General features: G+C 49.9%; 5 protein-coding genes across 5 annotated transcripts; 2 read left to right on the forward strand and 3 right to left on the reverse strand.

Annotated features, from left to right (window-relative positions):
• The first annotated feature begins 215 nt into the window (after positions 1 to 215).
• P152DRAFT_462689 (WD40 repeat-like protein) lies at positions 216 to 3,411 on the forward strand. Its single transcript, XM_033680398.1, has 2 exons — positions 216 to 620; positions 854 to 3,411. The coding sequence occupies exons 1-2, from the start codon at positions 492 to 494 to the stop codon at positions 3,173 to 3,175; spliced, it is 2,451 nt and encodes an 816-aa protein (XP_033529920.1). The 5' UTR covers positions 216 to 491; the 3' UTR covers positions 3,176 to 3,411.
• P152DRAFT_517650 (uncharacterized protein) lies at positions 3,410 to 6,391 on the reverse strand. The gene is made up of 2 exons (XM_033683022.1): positions 4,162 to 6,391; positions 3,410 to 4,089 (listed from the first exon to the last, which is right to left on the reverse strand). The coding sequence occupies exons 1-2, from the start codon at positions 6,168 to 6,170 to the stop codon at positions 3,693 to 3,695; spliced, it is 2,406 nt and encodes an 801-aa protein (XP_033529921.1). The 5' UTR covers positions 6,171 to 6,391; the 3' UTR covers positions 3,410 to 3,692.
• Positions 6,392 to 8,760: 2,369 nt separating this feature from the next.
• On the reverse strand, positions 8,761 to 11,286 carry P152DRAFT_225896 (uncharacterized protein). The gene is made up of 4 exons (XM_033674522.1): positions 10,823 to 11,286; positions 9,836 to 10,764; positions 9,417 to 9,782; positions 8,761 to 9,363 (listed from the first exon to the last, which is right to left on the reverse strand). The coding sequence occupies exons 1-4, from the start codon at positions 10,970 to 10,972 to the stop codon at positions 8,811 to 8,813; spliced, it is 1,998 nt and encodes a 665-aa protein (XP_033529922.1). The 5' UTR covers positions 10,973 to 11,286; the 3' UTR covers positions 8,761 to 8,810.
• Positions 11,287 to 12,805: 1,519 nt separating this feature from the next.
• Positions 12,806 to 13,744, reverse strand: P152DRAFT_477436 (uncharacterized protein; the record flags this gene model as incomplete). The annotated part of the gene is made up of 3 exons (XM_033681583.1): positions 12,806 to 12,959; positions 13,026 to 13,671; positions 13,726 to 13,744. 3 exons carry the CDS (start codon positions 13,742 to 13,744, stop codon positions 12,806 to 12,808), a joined length of 819 nt encoding a protein of 272 aa, XP_033529923.1.
• A 1,669-nt stretch (positions 13,745 to 15,413) lies between these two features.
• Positions 15,414 to 17,191, forward strand: P152DRAFT_405785 (uncharacterized protein; the record flags this gene model as incomplete). Its single annotated transcript, XM_033676834.1, has 2 exons — positions 15,414 to 15,799; positions 15,850 to 17,191. 2 exons carry the CDS (start codon positions 15,414 to 15,416, stop codon positions 17,189 to 17,191), a joined length of 1,728 nt encoding a protein of 575 aa, XP_033529924.1.
• Positions 17,192 to 19,017: the final 1,826 nt, after the last annotated feature.

The raw sequence follows: 19,017 nt of genomic DNA on the forward strand, positions 1-19,017 counted from the left end.
GTATTATTTTTAGATCCTGCTGACACTGTTATAGTGGTGCCTTATCAGGATTATATTACCGTATTAATATCATCTTTTGTCAGCCTATCATATCTATTTGTCGCAGGCCAAGGCATGAGCTCTAGGAGTCCAAGGCTACAAACTGCATTAATAATCTTGCCGTGACTCTCGTATATCTGTAGGGCCGGGGGACCAGGCATTCAGCTAGAACACACAACTTATAGAACTTACACACAACTTACACACAACTTACACAATACAACAACTTCGCTGCTGGAACAACAGCACCTCACTCCCAACCATTTTAGCACATCACGTGCGACACTATTCTATTAGCTGAGGAGTGGAAGGTTTCCAGTCCAGTGCTACGAAAAGCCACAGGTGCCATTGATGTCATTTTCATCACTATTTCCAGAGTCTTCACGGTATTTTTCTGGTCCTGTGGACAAATCTAGATCTAACAGACACTTCATAAGACCGCATTCCATAGTATGGTTACATTCGAAAAGAGTTTCATCGGTGCTGGCGGCAATCGACACCCAGCAGCATCAGACTGGCACCAAGATTCGGGCTTACTTGCCTTTGGCTCAGGGAGAAATGTCGCCCTATGGTATCCAAAGGTACGACTGGAGGAGTGAACGCTCGATTGCCGTAAACAGACCTTTCAACAAGATTGGGTTTTCGATGTTGAATCGATTTGCTAAGCTTAAGACATGCATTCCTCGGTGACGCTGGGACGAAGGGCGGTCTCATTACTTCCGACCTAGTAGCATGGACAGCTTGGTTTTGTTTGGAATGGATCATGCAGATATATTATTCCCCCGTCGAACTAGAGCTAACAGTTGATCCATAGGATGAGAAGGCCCACGGCATCACGCAACTCTTGGTTGGCCATCAAGACGATGTGAATGTCGTTAAATTTTTCCCCGGAAGTTTTGGCAGGCGACCAGTCATTATAAGCGGCTCCGTGGATAAGACCATACGGATATGGTGTCCGGAGTCTAAAGAATTTCATGAAAGCCCACATTTCGTGCAAGTGGACAAGATCGAGAGCCACAGTGCTTCTGTCAATGCCATATGCTGTCTAAATGGCACCAATCTCGTTGTTTCTGGGTCCTCAGATGGCGAACTCAAAATCTGGAGCCTGGATATTTCCGAAAAGAATGTGGCTAGCCATAAGTGGAAGGAAAATATCTCACTTTGCAGGCCCAAGTTCATTCCTCTCGCTATTGCCGCAATACGCCTTAGCCCTAGCATCGACCTTATTGCGGTGGCAGGAACATTCAACAAGGTGTTGATATTCACTAGGCCCAAGGGTCTGGATGGATCGATGGGCATGTTCCGCCAGGTTGCTTCATTACCAGGTCACGAAGGGTGGATCAGATCACTGGACATTACCCAGGAAACACCGGAAGATGGCTCAGACTTCCTGCTTGCCTCAGCATCTCAGGATAAATATATCAGGCTTTGGAGGATACATCGAGGCGCAGACCTCCCCGCAGCGGCTGCGACGGACCCATCGTTGGGATCTTTCGGGCTCGCGCTTTCAAACAAAGCATATCGATTCAATAGCGGTGAAGAGACGCACTCCATCACTTTTGAAGCCCTTCTCGTCGGACACGAAGATTGGATCTACACTGCCCGATGGATGAGGTTGAACGCCCACGGATATCGATTGCAGTTGCTCTCCGCCTCGGCAGACAATTCCCTTGCAGTATGGGAAAAGGACGATGTCTCGTTGATCTGGGTAGTCACATCACGACTGGGCGAAATCAGCGCTCAGAAGGGCTCGACGACTGCCACAGGTAGTACCGGAGGGTTCTGGTCCGGTCTCTGGTTCTATTCCGGAATCTTGGCGAGTGTCAGCGCGGCGGGGAGCTGGAGAGTGTGGGAATGGGACCCGTCCGTGGGAGATTATCTGCAGCAGATTGGTGTCGGGGGTCACACGAAAGAAGTTCGAGGGATATCATGGTCGAAGGACGGCTCCTACCTTCTCTCGACGTCCGCCGATCAAACGACACGACTGTACGCAGAGTGGAAGCGAGATGGTAGACGCTCGTGGCACGAGTTTGCGCGCCCTCAAATCCACGGATACGATCTCAATTGCATCGCCTCACTCAACCCTTCTCGGTTCATCTCCGGTGCGGATGAGAAACTGATGCGAGTTTTCGATGAACCAGCGTCGATTGCAACGCTACTCTCCGGATTATGCGAAATCGCGACGCCTGGTGCCGCTTCTCTGCCGGAGACGGCCACCATGCCAGTGCTTGGTCTGTCAAACAAGGCGGTGGATGCTGCTGATCCCGACTCCGAGGGAAATACTCAAACTTACAAAAGTGCATTGGAGGCCCTCACTCACCCGCCACTAGAGGACCAGCTTTCACGGCTAACACTGTTCCCTGAGATCGAGAAGCTCTACGGTCACGGCGCGGAAATCTCCGCGCTCGCGGCGTCTCAGTCTGGCAATCTGATTGCGTCCGCCTGCCGCGCTTCATCTGAGGAGCACGCGGTGATCCGAATGTATCGAAGCAGTGACTGGAGAGAAGTGAAGCCGCCGCTGCAGGGTCATAGTCACACTGTCCTTGGCCTCTCGTTTTCCGCTGACGATGAGTTCTTGCTCAGCGTCGGGCGCGACAGGACGTGGATTCTGTGGCGGAAAGAGGAAGGGGATGATTACGTGCTATGGGCGAAGAACCCGTCGGCTCACACGAGAATGATCCTGTCATGCGCGTGGGTTCCGCCACGGTCGACTACAGACTCACGGCGGATTTTCGTGACTGCTGGAAGAGATAAAAAGATCAGAGCATGGGCGATTGAAACGGACGTGAACAAACCCAGTGATGACAAGACAAATGCGCGCGAGAGGGTGACGCTCTTCGCGACAGTAGATGCCGATGGGCCCATCACAGCCGTATCAGTTGCACCGAGCCCTGTTGATGGATCGTGGCTCGTCGTGTATGGCAACGAGAATGGGAGACTCAGTGGAGCTCTAATTTCAGTGGACGGATCAGTGTCGCCATGGGATGAGGGACATTCTCCAATTGTCTCAAGCGGTGAGATTCACGGTTTGGAATGGCGGGTGCCCCTTCAACAGTCGGATGAGAAATTAGGGAACGGAAGGACGTTGGCAGTGGCAGCGGATGACGGAGTGTTGGTTTATGATATGTGGTTATAACGGAGTGCTATCGGTCAGAGAAGGGTTCTGATACGACCTTGGTTAACAAAGGATCTGAAGGAATTCAATGGCCCCCTTTCGTACCTCCGGGTTCTGGTTTAATTTATGGTACTATACTCCCTTGCTTAGTAGCCGACTTACCTTCGGAAACCATCCATCATGACTCAGTTAAGTGTGGTTTGGGAATCCAGGAAGCAAGCGGTGACGTTCACAAACTCCATCAAACCAGATTTTCAGAGGGTCCCAACGTGCTTTGTTGATTCTATCTGTGATCGCCCTGGTGCGTTAAATTCATCAATCCTGTTTTCATAGCCAAAATCCAAGGTGCCTTTCATATCCCGAATCACGGTGTTCCTTTGATTCCACTGGAAAAGGGAGTTATATCGCTGACTGATCGAACATACCTGACGCCGACCACCCTTGAACAGCAGGGAGAATGTGGGACCTACCATTACGCCATCGGTCTCCAGAGTTACTAAAGTGAACCACGTTAACTTCCATAATGACTGGCGTTCTCTTATCCCGCTTCGTCGACTAAGCATCCATCCGTCTCGATCAAAAGGTTGCACAACGTGTCCTTAGCAATCCGCAACAAATGATATTTATCCATCACAGATGGCATATCCGCCTCTTCCTTGGCCAGGCTACCTGCAACGATAGACTGTGCGGCTTCTTGATTGGCTGGAATCCAGGCCCATGGAGCAGTCTTACTCGCCGCGCTCACTTCTTCGAATAACGGCCGAACCGTGTTGAGGTACCTCGCTGTAAACCATACGTTGGGCGTACATTGGGATAGGAAGTCCACACATGCTTGCGCACTCGACATGTCCGCGTGAAAGCCTTCGGCAGAGCGATGTAGCAGTCGTAGGGTTGCACAGTGGACGAGAACGGCGCAAGCAACGAATGTTTGATAGCTGTGAGAGATGTTACTGAGGTCACATCGGTTTCCATGGCGTCGAGAGCGCGGTGATCAGGCCGGCACTTACACGATGATCCAAAATTGACTTCCCCCAGCAGTACGAGCTTGTTGGAGCAGGACGACCCGCGTCATTTGCTGAGCCGCAGACTCACACTCATCTCGTCCCAGGTATGCCTCGTCGAGGGTGCAGCCTGAGCAGGACCAGTCGCCAGAGCTCTCATATTCGGCAAGAGTATAGAGCAACTGATGATTGATGCCAATGAGCGTACTGAAATAGAACATGTGCATATTCAAGATCGACCTCCTCTGGATGAGAGAGTACAGTGCTTCGTTTCTATGGTCGAGGGATGCGAGGTGCACCGAACAAGGCAACTCATTATGCCAGGCAGCCAATCGTTGTTTTCGTGCCCTGAGGGTTGTGCCATAAACATCCGACGAAGAACCAGTAGGTCCTAGTCCCTCCATTTTCTCCGCGAGAATCAGCCCAATCTTACTAACTTCCTCCTGTAGGATTTGTTCAATGAAACAACTTGACGATGTCCAGTGGCAAGCGAAGTGTAGATCCGACTCGAGGACATTCGACTTCCGCCCGAGAGCCAGGCCCTGCCAAGTCTCAATGAAGACTGCTGTACGGAAGACGGATCGCCAGTAGTGTGCTTCGTTGTTCGGGATACTGTTTGGGGTGTTGTGATTGAAGTCTGCTCGGGGGGAAATCTGAAGTCGGCCGATTTGTAAGGCAGTATTTGAGAACTGTGTGGCGGTGAGGGGGGATTCCATAGTACAGTACAATGAAAGACAGAGGAAGAGCCGCATATGATGCAAATCCGACATGCCCTCACTCTGAGTCAACTGTTTGAGGCATGAATAGAAAGCCGATTGTCGAAAATGAGCGTCCGTTAGGGAGTAGTCAAAGCAGCTGCCGACAGCAATGATCACAAGCATGTTTATCAGCAGGAACTTATCCATTGCAGGATTCTTGTAGTCCTGTGCCCAGCTAAGCATGGCGGCAATCTCCTCACGAGCGTATATTGGAAACATGGCTCCAGTGCCACCCATGAAAGCTGTAATGACTTGCGATGTCAGGGGTTTCTGGGGAAGATTGACACTATCCAAGTACTCAATACCTTCCGGGGCCATTTCGAGCAATCCCCTGGCCGCGTCCATTGCGGGAGCAATCGTGAACCTGTAATTCGGATCGAACATATATAACGTCGGTGAAGTCGGTGCGGATATCAAGAACAAGTCGGATCGACGTGAAGACTCGTCTCCGGAGCCACTCAGGGGCGACTCTAAGGTGGTATCCAAGATGCCAGGGCCTATTGATTCGGATTCTCCACCACCATCCATGGACGTATCAAGAGGTTGACGCCCGCCCTTTCTTTGCTCTGTGCTACAGCGCTTTTCCGAGCTTCCTGTCAGGGAGGATTGCTCACTGCAAAAGGCTTTCAGGTACTCATGATATCGAGCATATCCCTTCGTTTTCTTGTACTCACCGAGTCGGGCTCGGTATAGAATCATCGCGGCAGCGGCTTTGTCTTCTCGCTCCCCCCTTCCTTCGCGCCCGAGATCTCGCCACAAGTTTCCAACATACTTTGCCACTTCTACGAATGACAACCCACTGATGTCGTGGGTTGAGCGAATGTGGTCCGAGAACTCGACGTAACCAGTTTTCGGCCTGACTGGGGCATTCGGATCTGGTTTAGGGTGGCGACGATATCTCCTTTTGATCGATTTCTGATGGTTAGGACGATCGGGGTCCACCAGGGGTTTACCCCGCGATTCTAACGATACTCTTCTCTTCGACGAGTCTAGAAGGGCATCGGGCGACGCTGGCTGTGTCTCCGGCACATCTGGTGGATTGCTGGTGAACTCTCGCTGCAGCTTCCTTCGACGGCTCAACTCCGATTGAAGCCGTTCGAGATCGGTTTCGCCGATTTGAAGTACGGAAGACCAAGTGTCGAAACCACACTTAGCCAGCACTCCTTCGTATTGAGCAAGATTAGACGAGGCAAGCTTCGCACTCAACTCCGCACACGGTTGGTCCTCCAGGGATGGCTCTATGGCAGCTGTGGACATGGTCAGAAAACGGGTAACAGAAGTCGAGGAGGCGAAGGAGGGAAAGGCGAATTATCCAGACGAATTACGTATTAATACTCGGACTGATCTCCTTTTCTCGATTTGGCCAATCAGACCGAAGGGGAGTCCGGAACCAATTCCTGGCCAGTGAGCTTGGGGAACCATCCGGAGATGATTCCCCAATTATAGATAGCTGTCCAGGTACAAAATTTGCAAAATAATGCTGCGATGCTGGACAGATAGGGATACAGTTGTCCTACCGTGTGGAAATCCTGGCACGGTGTGTGCTTGCCCACCTGGTGACGTCACGATGATCCATGGCGGTCTGCATAAAGAACCGAGACGTTACGAATTGCTTAGGCAAGCCAGGTCCAGTCAGATACGGCTATCGGGACCCTAATGGATGTAATTACGGAAAGCCTGCCGAGGTGGGCACAACCACAGTGCAGACAGTGCGCAGCACCTCCAGACTGGCATGCAGTGCTAGGCACGGGGAGGCAGCCACTTGTACGGAGTGTCAGCCAAAATATGACATGGGTATTGATTTTTGAGCAAAAGTCCTGCATCACCCACCCACAGTCCACACCCAACTTAACTAGTAAAATACGGTGATTTCACGACGTGAAGCTCTAATTACGTGTATATAGCGATTTCATGATGTTTTACGTGATCTATCTACCTAATACTTCGTATGCCCACCTTCCACGTCGATCACCGCCTGGATCCTGTGTGGCATAGACTCCACCAGCTTGGTCAAAAGCTCTGGATTCGCGATCTGATCATACCGTTCGTGCGCCCATTCGACGACCTCCCGTCTCTGGACTCGTGAAGGGCCCGTACGGAGACAGAATTGGCGTGTGAAATCCGCCTTGGCGGGACTCCAGATATTCTCAGAGTAATTCAGATCCGGCGAAGCAGGCGAATGAGCCACCGTATTGATGCCGTTACGGATCCTCCATTTAGTAGCGAACTTCATATGCCCAGAAGCGTTATCCTCAAGCAAAGCGACCTCCCCATATCGCTCCATCATCTCCACGTAAAAGGGCCAAAGGTGAGGCTCTAGGATCTCCGTAACGTAGCTCGCGGAGTCCATTTTCACGCCTGGGGGGATCTCAATCAACGGTGTATGGTGCTCGCCGCAGAAGGCGCCCGAAAAGGAGACGCCCTCACGACCACTAAAGTGCTCGTCGTGCACGCAATCAGGGTGATACTCCTCTCCAGGGCGACGGAGCACCCGTTCATTTATGACCGCTGGATTAGTATCGATATGGAACTCGTCGCACGCGATGACACGCTCCCACTCGTTGAATCCCCAATGCCGTTTACCTTGCGCCATCGCGTGCCTGACCTCCTTCGCTCGTGGCGTTAACGCGGGCTTTTTCTGGGGTCGACAAGATTTGAATCCAAGCTCTTTCGACGCCTGCGCGAACCGCCATTCGGTCCAGCGCCCTGGCGTATCATTTTCCTGGTTCAAAAGGTCCGCGAGCTGTTCGTAATTCATTCGCTTTGTGTCCCGATTCCTCATAATCAGGGACTCAGCGGAATTGCGCTCCGTTTCGGTGAAATCTGTGGTGGAGGGCCGCCCAGATCGTTTTCGCTTACACCCTGCGTCTGCTCCGCCGTACTCATAATTAGCACGGATACGGGAGATTGTAGACTGATTGATGCCCAGGGCCCGTGCAAGATCCCTCTGCGAAATATTGGTTATTTCGGATAAGGTAAGAACCACAGTACGCTGGTAATGCGTAAGATCTCCAGATTGTTCTCCCACTATATCCGGAAATTCAGCCCATTTGATAAAGGGGCTGTTCGGGTTGACGTGGAGATGACCAATTGGTTCTTGCGGCATACGCGCAGCCATATTATTCGAGACAAGCGCTGAGGCGAGTAATTCAATTCGAAAGACTTTTAAATTCATAGAAAACAGTAACTAACTAACTAGTTATCAAGGGTCAGCGCCACGGGTTGTGGCGTGCCAAGGCGCATGATAACCCAGCCTTTGCGCAACCAACCGCCGAGCCAACCCCCACCACCCATTTTAGGCACCACGTACCACCCGTTTTAGGCACTCTTTGCCGCCTATACGGCCCCCGACCGCTTCTGCCCCGCCACGACGGGCGGCTAACCCAAAATCGGGGATAGGCGGTAACCAAAACGGGTAGTACGGGGTGCCCAAGGCGGGTGGTTCTGGGTGCCCAAAATGGGTGGTAGAGTGCCCGCGCCATAGGGAGTCAATCAAAATAAGTCACGTGCTACATGATCATTTCGCAATGGACCAATCAGAGTGCAGGATTCGTGACGGGGGGGGCGCTTTGAGCACATCTGGGGGTGGCTTCTTCCAGCATTTCCCTAATTATAAATATAGATTCCAAACCCTCATATCATACGCTTTTCGTCACACCGTTACATTCATGCATCCAGTCATCCCATTCCATACTCTCCTATGGCAGCTTTTTGAGCCTACCCTTCGTTGGATTCGTTACTTCTTCAAATATTCTCTGCTCCCTAACTGCTCCGAACCGCCTCTATAATTCCGCGTAGTGTATAATATACGTCAACTGGGTGTCCTGTTTTGTCCATCGGACCTTTGATTACAATGGCCTGGTACCTTATCCGTGCGACAAGTATAAGGAAGTGGTTTCAAAGAATCGTTAATGCGTTCCATCTCGAGATGAGATTCCCTAGCTGACCAGACAACTCATTGTTATTATTCGGACCGCCGGCCAAGCGCCCCCGTACCTCCTGGAACTGCGGCAAGAACAAGCTGAGTGGCACATCTTTTACTGTTTCGCCTGGTGCATCAAGATTCTGGAAATATGGTCTTGAAGAGTCCGGGACGTTCTGCTTTAGCGTCCATACCAACGCGTAGATGCCTCGGAGCATGGTCCCGATGACAGGGAAGGTCGGCAGATTGACAGACAGCATATTACATGCCTGAGTGAATGGCCCGTGGGTTCTTTCGTCATTGAGCCAAGGTGTGAGATGGAGAGCGGCGTTGTACGGGGCAGAGAAGAAAGCGCAAGCATAGTGCTCCGGCGACCAGATTTTGATACATTTTTCGGCGCCTTCAATGCTAGAGATGGCATGTATGATGCACAGGTCTTTAATGGTCGAGCCTCCATCAAGGTCTTCGAACCAGGTATTGGAGGGCAATGGTCGTAATATGGACACTGCAACTTCGTTGATTTGGGAGCTAATTGGTGTCAGTCTGAAATCCTCGAAACCTCGTCGACTCATGAAACTTACTGCAAGGCCACAGTGTGTGGCGTAACATGCTCTGTGATTTTGTACATTTTTGGGATGGTGCCCTTCCATTCCATCAGCTTCCTGTACAATTCATTCCGTTTGGAAATATCCTCGTCACTCCCCGAGTCGTAGTCCCTTGTTTCGTTAAATTTCATGATCTTGAACTGAGATGCGCAGAGATCGTAGGCGGAATCGGCGATTCCTGGTGTTTGTGGAGGCTGTGGCGACTCTTTTCCGAACTTGTGCCCGAATAGGTCAATGTGGTCTCCAGCTTCGAGACTGCTAGTCTCGAATTTGGATAGTGGTGGTCGTGGAATACCGGGGGGTGGAAGAATTGGGGGTTGTAAGAATCCATATGAGATCATACTGCCAAAGCATTAATAGTGCACTTCCGGAAGAGAGTTGAGGTAGATACGTACGTGTCAAGAAGATGAAGTCCCCACAAGGCTTTTGAGATGATTCTCCGTCCAACCATCTCGGCCTCGGTGTCACCGAGTGATCGGAACCGCTCTTCAAGCTTGAGCCGTTTGAGCATGTCGAATGCCATGTACCTGTATACTGACCCGAGTCGATCTCTCCCCGTGTACATTGCATACACCAAAAGGACAGCGAGCCCCAGGACGGTAGATAGACACTCACTTCCATCTTCCATGTCTAGCAGCTTCTTTGCCTCGTCAAAGAATGCCTCTCGGGTATCTTTTCCGGTGATACATTCCGCGAGTTTCGAATGTGGAGAGGAGAACTGTGAAGGCGAGTGAGTAAAGCAGTTCAAAGCATATGCCAGGAGACATACACTTCTCTCTGCGCATATGGCATTGACTAGCAATGGTGAGCAGACAATTGCGTTCTGGGGATCGCCTTCTCGCATCTCCTTCAAAAAGGTTTCCTTATCGACGAAAGAGTAAAGCAAGTTGTGATCCCAGCAGAAAAAGTCGGATATCAAACTGGATACGAGACCATCCTCGGTCACCATCGTCCAAGGGTGAGCCGGCACTTTCAGGTGGCTACTTCGCAACGCGTCGCGCTCCACAGTCTCCAACCGCTGCGTTTGTTCATTCGTTTCTGCGCCAACAGAATTTGGCAGCAGGTAATTCGCCTGCTTCACCATATGGAGGACCTTGATCGCATCCGGGGTGGTCCTGATGCGTTTGAGGATGTCGGATGCATCTCGTTCCGTCTGTTCGCGGAGAGTACGGTAGAGCTCTTGGAACTGTTCCACTTCCAGTTCCAGCTTGCCATACTTCCGCTTCAGCGAGGAGTAACGACTTGACTCGCCTACTTCAACATCGTAGTGGCATGATATACCGGTCTCAACGCAGCTAGTGCAAGATGGCCGATCTCCACTACACTGCGCCTGTTAGCACACTTGCATCGACTCCGAACCAGAGCCAGTCATGGATACTTGCCTTTGCCTTTTTCTGCTGGCAAGTGCGGCAGGCAACTTTCACAATGCTCCGCCGACGGTTCGATTGTCGGCTCGAATTGGCGGGAGAGGTAGATGTCGCTGTCGGAGTTGCTCCCGTAGCGGGAGCCAGAGGCCTGAATTGCCGGTCCATGTTCAGTCCAAACCCCCTGTCAACAAGATTCCGGGACACTGCACATGGGCCTGAATTCGGTTTGGTGCCGGTTGTCGCGATAGGGAGTCCGGGATGAAACGGGAACCGAAATAGGAAGCTGTTAGATGTAGGATATGATAGATCCGTAGAGGCTGATCGTCGACAAATCAGATTGGATGAGTCGATGGATCAGGAAACAGAAGGTGAACGGAATACGATGCCTCGTCTGGGGAGGAGTATTCATATTATGGTGATCTCGGTAACGTCATGTTGATGGAAAACGCGGACCTATGTCCGGGTCTCTCGTCTTCTGTAGTACTGGCCGGTAGGTGTCGGTCATAGGAGGATGGGACGACTGGATGAGTCGACCAGTGTCCCTCAACAGTCGATCCTGATGGCAAGCTTCAGTCTATCCACTGACGCCTCAGCCGGACTTTTCTCCGACATGGCTCCTGGGTTCTCGATAGCGTCAACTTGACGCACGGCTAATGTATGTATCATCGCTGTGGCGTCCGACCGGGTCTGGCTCCGTCACCAGTCATTTTTTGTATATATTTCATCAAGGATGTTCGCCTCCCTGGCTCTTCTAAGTTCTAAGTAACCCTTATGTCCACGTTCACGTCTTTGTTCAAATTCGATTATCAATCACCGCTGTTTCGTGCCAATGACTTTGCCGAAAGTCCATCAGAAGTCCAGAACATCCATATATTGGTCCCATGACGACACGACTTCGGCACTTCAGTGTCATGGCGGATTTGTTGATAAGTTCGATTTTGTTGAGAGAGAGATGAAGTCGCCACCTGGTAGGTATCAGGTTGCGGTAAATCATTCGAAATAGATATGCCAATTGCCAATTTGTGTGTAATCTGATAGCACTAAATGCATTCCAACTCCGCTGTCGATTCCCAGCACCAATCAAACCATTGGTCCATTGCAATATTGTCGCAATACTGTAGAGCACGGAGTATGGTACGCGATTGCTTAACATCCAAAACACTTCATCTACCGTGATCTGGCACACACTGCAAGATCAGATGATGTATGCAAAAAGGTGGGTCACCAATCAGACATTGCGCTGCTCACAATTGCGGCTAGTATGGTATGCACTAATTAGACCAAAGTTAATGCAGTAACACAGCCTGTGGCTCTATCTATTGGCCACAGATATACCACGCTTAACCAATATCGGTATAACCTATTTCATCTTCCATACCTTTTCCCTCAAGCTCGGATCTCGCGGTAGCTTATTTAAACTCCATCAGCCACTGCCATAACAATTTCAGTGACTCTTTCGTACTCCCTGCTGGGAGCTCAAGAGCCTTAACTCGCTTCAAAATATCGTCTTTGTCTTCGTTCACTATGAGCAGCTACTTCTCAAGCGCAGTCATGTCTTCACATTATCGCGGTATCCAGCTCCCAAAGGTCCTGTTCGTACCTCCCAAACCTTCTTCGCGAGGGTTGCAGGAATATTATGCCCAACATTGGTATCCGTAACCTGGATCTATCTCATGGGATCATACGCGCTGGCAACAGCAGTTTCTCGAATAGTTGGGCAAGTTTCCAGCGCCTGTTGTCTAGCCTAGGACTCGCATACATCCATAGAAGAATTGAGAATGAATAGGTAGCTAAGTCGATAACACCATAATTTGGATGCTACTGATTCGGAGGGGAGCTATTGGTTTCTCCCATATATCATACGTTGAATATGGTACTGCATGTCCATCCCGCAGTCACTAGACAGGGATACATCATATTATTCCCACTTTGACGATAGAGCCATCTGACTGCCAGTCTTTATAAGTGCGTAGCGACTACTCGATGTGGTACCCCTGCTCACTCGCCCGCCAACATTGCTTTGTACTCATTCCGGTAGTAGTGGGCACATGATTGAGCAGTGTCGGGCTTCTCGGGAGGGCCCTCCTTCGGTAACGTATCTTTCAGCTCCTTGCCACAGAGCTGCTTGTGCCAATGCCAGTGCTTCTTCTGGCTGAACACAAATTAGCAACCTAAGTGGTGTCTTCGGGTAGGGTACACGTGGTTGCCAGTCACTCACCATTCAACTCCGCAGTATTTGCGCTTCTTGCAAGCCCCGCATTTCATCAATGGACCACCACGAGGCATGGTTTGTGCTCCACAACCACCACACGCATCATCACCGTGATAGCCATCTTTGACGATGAGCGAAAGGGAACGGAACAGCACCTTGTGTCCTTGACCCCATTCAGGTGAGGTTGTGTTCATGAGGGTTCCAGGCAGAACAAGATCACTTTCATCGGTCTTGCCCGCTGCAATGGTGTCACGTAGTCCAAGGCTGCCGCAGTCCCATTGCTTTCCAGGCTCATATTCCTTGAGAGCGTTGTCGACTTGGGGGATGCCATCTCGTTGCAATCCAACCTTCTCGTATGCCTTGGACGTGAAATCAAGGAGCTTCTGAGGCACGGTGCAGCCTTGCTCGATGCAGACAACAGTGAAGATAACGACGGCATATGCAGCTGGGTGCCAGTCTGGCTCCTTGGGAGGGTTGACGATCTTGCCCAAGTACTTGTTCATCACCATCTGAATGCCGGTGTCGTTCAACTTCTTGCGAAGCGCTGCGACATCCTTGGGGATGCGGAGAGAACCATCCTTATCAGGGTCAAGGTGAAGAAGATCTTCAATCTCCTTGAGGATATCGTAGTCGAAGTCACTCTGAAAGAGCCCTAGTAAAAGTGTTGGTTGTCATTTACGAGCAGCGTGGATAGTGGGCGTAATACCGAGTCCCCATGCACCCATACTATCGGTCGAATTGAGATTCTTACGCTTCGGGAGTGGTTGCTATGCTTTCTGAGCTGGCGAACGCCAATTGGATCTTCTTGAGGAAGGCAAAGATCTGAGACCGTCAAAGTGAACTGAGTTGAATGAAGACTAAGATCAAAACTGACAATGAAAGGAATCGACGAAAGCGATGAGTTCGACAACCATAGTCGAGGTTCAACGAATGTTCATGAAGTGTGATATATCATACAATCGAATAGCCGCTAATTCATGTGGTTGCTGCCTGTTGCAACTGAACGTGACTTGCGGCGCGTTCAGTCGCGGTCAGTCGCGTTAAGTGACGCGGGATCCCGTGACCTTGTGGCTTCGTGGGAATGCACAACAAGCACAAGGAGAGGCCTTCAGAGGCAGCGACTATGTTAAGTTCGGCAAAGGTTAAGGCAAGATATCCAAGGAAAGAGTAATGGTTGTCCTGGATTGCATGACACTGTGCCATCCGACTGATTACAACTCACCTTGCCAAGGCTTTCTCGTTTGTCAATGGCTATTAGATTTATTTGTAGGACTACAAATCAAAGAGATCTGACAAAATAACAAGAAGATACAAGATCCGTCACCCATTACATGCTATCCAGATCAAAGAACTCGATTCTGTGGATTTTAGAAAGGGAAAGCATTGTGACATAGTGCTTTATTGATCGCGGCCTGCTCGTTTAATCTACCAAGGTACTTCCATCCTCTAGTTCCATCACACAGGTACCTACACCAATGTAATTTTGAATTAACATGGAAGTTCAAGAAAATTGGCGACAAGTGACACGGTCTGGATGCTAAAATGGTTGGGAGTGAGGTGTTGTTGTTACAGCAGCGAAGTTGTTTTTATTGTGTGTTGTGTATAAGTTGTGTGTTCTAGCTGAATGCCTGGTCCCCCGGCCCTACAGATATACGTAGGGCAGTCCAAATGAGCTCATCTGGATTAAATGATGAATTACGGAGGAATCTCATAAAAGGTGGCAGTAATGGGCTCGTGCATTGCTGATTCATCATGATGAGTCATGTAACCTGCCTTCTTTATGAAGAATTGAGGATTGAAGCTATGTATATACACGTCCATTCCTGCTATGGTTTGGTTATTTAAGCGATGAAAATGTTGATTACAAGACTATATACAGTTGGAGAGAGCTTTACGAATGGGTAGAATCCACAAATACCGATGTGAGTGCCTAAGGCACCCACATTTGGGTAATGCTATACCTAATTGGGCTAGTATTTATGAGAGCATTTATGAGCGCTAGAGATAAATCGGGTTAGATTTCATGAAGACTTTATGAGGACGGCGTGCCCTAGATATACGAGAGTCACGGCAAGATTAATAATGCAGTTTGTAGCCTTGGACTCCTAGAGCTCATGCCTTGGCCTGCGACAATTCTTTATAGTTAACTAGTAGTAATCAACTAGTTACTAGTTAGTTCAATTTACGGTACGTTACATATCTGATTGGGTACACTATTACCAAGTGATTTTGATTCTGTCATTGGATCTTGCGGTGGTCACGTGGTCAATCGGAACGATCAACTGTGGCTGGTAATGACGATCGGTTCTGAAGCTCAACGATTTGACTATTATCTGCAGTCAGTGACTGGAGATAAATCACCGACTTGAGAACTGGCGATCAAGTCTACTCAAAATGGCCGAAGGGACATCTCTATCTCGAAGTCATACCCCAAGTGCGATTCCTCCGCAGCGCCGACCAGAGGATGACCACACTCCTGCGGTCTCATCGCCGCTAAACCCGGATGGAAGCTCGCGACAACGCGCGACGCGTCCTTCCCAACGAGAGCAACGCGAGAAAAAAGAGTCGTTAAAGAAGAGGGAATCAGCTACTGCCACGCGAGGGAATACGCCGGACCTAAAATCAAAATCTCCACAAGAGTCGGTGCCGATCAGATACAACTACCTCAACCCCAAGCCGAGTGATTTCGAGCCTCCAAGGGAGACATGGTTTGCGTCAGTCGAGCCAACGCCGGTTTTCACGCCAGATGGCCGCGTGGAACTTTTGAGACCTATGGACCAGTAAGTTGGCGGCCTTACGGAATGCTTCTCAGACGACTAACCGCCAGCAGTGCCCAAAATGTCCGAGGCTTTAGATATCAACACTGTATTGCCGACCCTCTTTTCCATCACAAGCACTTCTTTCGAACTACCGACACAGTGCCTTACGGTCCGCGAATAAATTTCGAGGACAGTGATAAATGGCTACGGTTCGACCGATCCGGCACATACATCACCAACGACAAAGGTTGGAGGTCATGTCGGGCGAATGTCTGCGCAAGAGAAGGAAGGTACTATTATGAAGTCAAGATCATCAAAGGCATCCCCGCAGAAGATGCGGCGTTGCCAAAAGGTACCACAGGCCCACAGCCGCATATTCGCGTAGGGTTTTCAAGAAGAGAAGCATCATTGGATTGCCCCGTTGGGTTTGATGGTTATAGCTATGGGATCCGCGACGTCGGTATGGACACCATGCATCGGTCGAGAGCGGGAAGAATCTCGAATTTAGACCCGAAATCGAAGGCCAAATCGAAGACCGCAAAGCAAACCCAAACATCTGCAACGCCCCTGGAATCATCGGACCTTTCGGGAGGAGATGTTTTAGGCGTGGAGATCTCCCTTCCCTCTCTTCGTTTGCACCGCGCTGTTGTTAGCAATGAATACAATCCGGCCGTTGACGTTGATGATGGCTTCGGTGACTCCGGATCAAACCCGCACGATACCCCATCCTTCCCGCTTGAACACAACATCTTACGAGACCGCATCCCCATATCTTTCCGAGGAACCACGTATTTCGAAACCCATGACTATCAACCTACCAAACCAATGGAGGCGTACGCATCACGATCTCCGTCTGATACACTGTCGCAACTTCCGAACCCCGCACACGACGAACCCTCTCTTCGCACGCTTCCTAGCAGCTATATCCGCATCTTTAAAAATGGACAACTGATGGGGACGGGATGGGAAAATCTGATGGCTTTCCTCCCCCCAGCAAGCGCTCCCGCAGACCGCGCGCTTGGGATGCAGCTACGAGCGGTGGACGACGGCGCCGCAGGCTACTATCCATCAATCTCGGTCTTTTCAGGAGGCATTGCTCAGGTTAACTTTGGACCAGACTTCTGGTATCCGCCTCCAGAATTGGTTCCGGATAATGACGACGCGGACAGGATGGAGGTCGACGAGGCCCCACAGAGCGCCGGCGGTGTATCCGGGTCATCTCCATCGACGACCAATCCTACGACCTTGAAGGGGTTCAATGTGAGGTATAAAGAACAGATTGCGGAGGACTTGATGTGGGATTTGATTGACGAGGCGACTTTCTTCGTCATGGATGGCGGATTCGACTACGAACAGAACGGTCTATCTCGGGGCTCGGGTCCTGCTGTCGGAATGCGGATGCTAGATGATTAGTCCTCGACAGTGTCGGCACCAATTATTAACTGATCAAGAAGGGGATTGTTGAGCATCCAGAACAGAAAATAATTAACGTCACCTGTGACACCCCGCTGCCAGCCCAGGCCCTGACCAATCCAACCGGGCACGACTTGTGTTCTCCATTTCCAGGTATCGAGCGCCTTTGCCTTGGCTTTGTTGTCCACCCTAATCCTTTTCATGGCGTTTTCTTGTGTAGCCTCGACACACGGCGGATTTGATGAAGCCAATTTTTACGGAATGCGTCCTAGAAAGAATGCCGACGAGAGAAAAACCTGGGGAACTTACCGCCTCGATTTCGACCTACCTATGGGGTCTGAAAACTGGACGTGCAATGATAGGCTGACTGGCAGCTGCACTCCCCCTTGGTCCTTTGGCCCTCGTCATCACCTGGCTTGTAAACTACCGTAAGTATCCATTAATAGAAAAAGAGAGATTTTCACAACCCATTTGCCTCAAAGTCGCTTTTATAATACCACTCTTGGTTGTGGCTCTGATGCTATCGTTGTCACGACAATCTGATACCGCTGTTTTACCCCCTCTTGGTGATTTTTCGCTCCTGTTCTTTCTCTCCGAGTCCCATGTCCACTGATTTGGTTCTGCTTAGTTGCTCTATTGCAAATCCCCGGACAGTCTTCATGCGCTTTCATTGGTGGTTCTTGTTCAGGGCTGACATTCTTTGCATGCAAGCGTGCTGGATTCTTTTGGAGATTCAATGAGCATTAAGCAGTGCTTAACTTTGGAAGTTTGGGCTAAGAAACGCCCAGTACCATATCTAGCTATTCCGGAAAACTGGCCTCTAAAAACGGCTGACAGGAACAATCTGGCGTCCTTCATTTCTGCAGCCCCTAACACTTCCATCCCCGCGCTTACACTCGGCACACTTCTTGTGCCTAGCTCCCGCCTGTGAATAAACCTGGTATCTCTCGCCATTTTTCAGGCAACGGCGTCAATGCTAGGTAGAGGGCGTCGGAACCAAATACTCCAACATAGGAGTTGTGGAACGCGCGAAAGCAGACTACAGACTACCAGTTTTAAAGTCTCTTTCTGGTCGCTAATAAACACACGTGGTTGTAGTTTTTCTATCTTAAGGAGGAAGTTTGAGATTGCCTAATGGTTGTCTGCCTGCGTCTCGTTGCTAAGGAAGCAGAAACCTGCAGAGAAGAAGGTCTATAGATTGGTACAGCCGAGTATATGCAACAGTGGAAGTTTATATTTATTGGCTCTATACCTACAGTCCATCAATAGGACATCGGGATTCGCAAGCAGCAGCTCCATCTGCTTCTAGTAGACAAAGAAGAGACTTTATACACGATTGTCCGCATCTTTCTTGATAGCGAAAGCCCCTCCTAGCGAGGAAAGTTCATCTAGCAATGTCTCGGCCGAATTTCTCCCATTTAAATGCTTCTCTCTAATTGCCTTTCTCTCGCCACGAATATCATTGATGTAATTACATCTTTCTAAGCTGGTGTACGTCTACAATAAACATTATGTGCACTCGGGTCGAGTGATCGAGAGTGGTTATAATGCTTATGTTGAACCTCTAGCTTCCACTGGTCGTTATCCTCTTATTGCTTTGTCTTGAAGATAGCAAGCTTAAAAGGTCATTCTATTGCACTCGTTCTCGTGCTCAAATTCCTTGCTCTTGACCGATACTTTCTGAGTCGATCACACTGGTAGTAATATCGTGTCTTGACATCAGAATTGTGAGGTTTGCTCTGCTTGAGTACGAAGCCGTAGCCATGCTACATACCATGGATCCTAAGAGCATTATAGGCTTGATGAAACCATTAGTTTCCACCATT

Source organism: Eremomyces bilateralis, assembly GCF_010015585.1.
Source record: "Eremomyces bilateralis CBS 781.70 unplaced genomic scaffold P152scaffold_38, whole genome shotgun sequence".
In the NCBI taxonomy this organism is placed as follows: Eukaryota; Fungi; Ascomycota; class Dothideomycetes; order Eremomycetales; family Eremomycetaceae; genus Eremomyces; species Eremomyces bilateralis.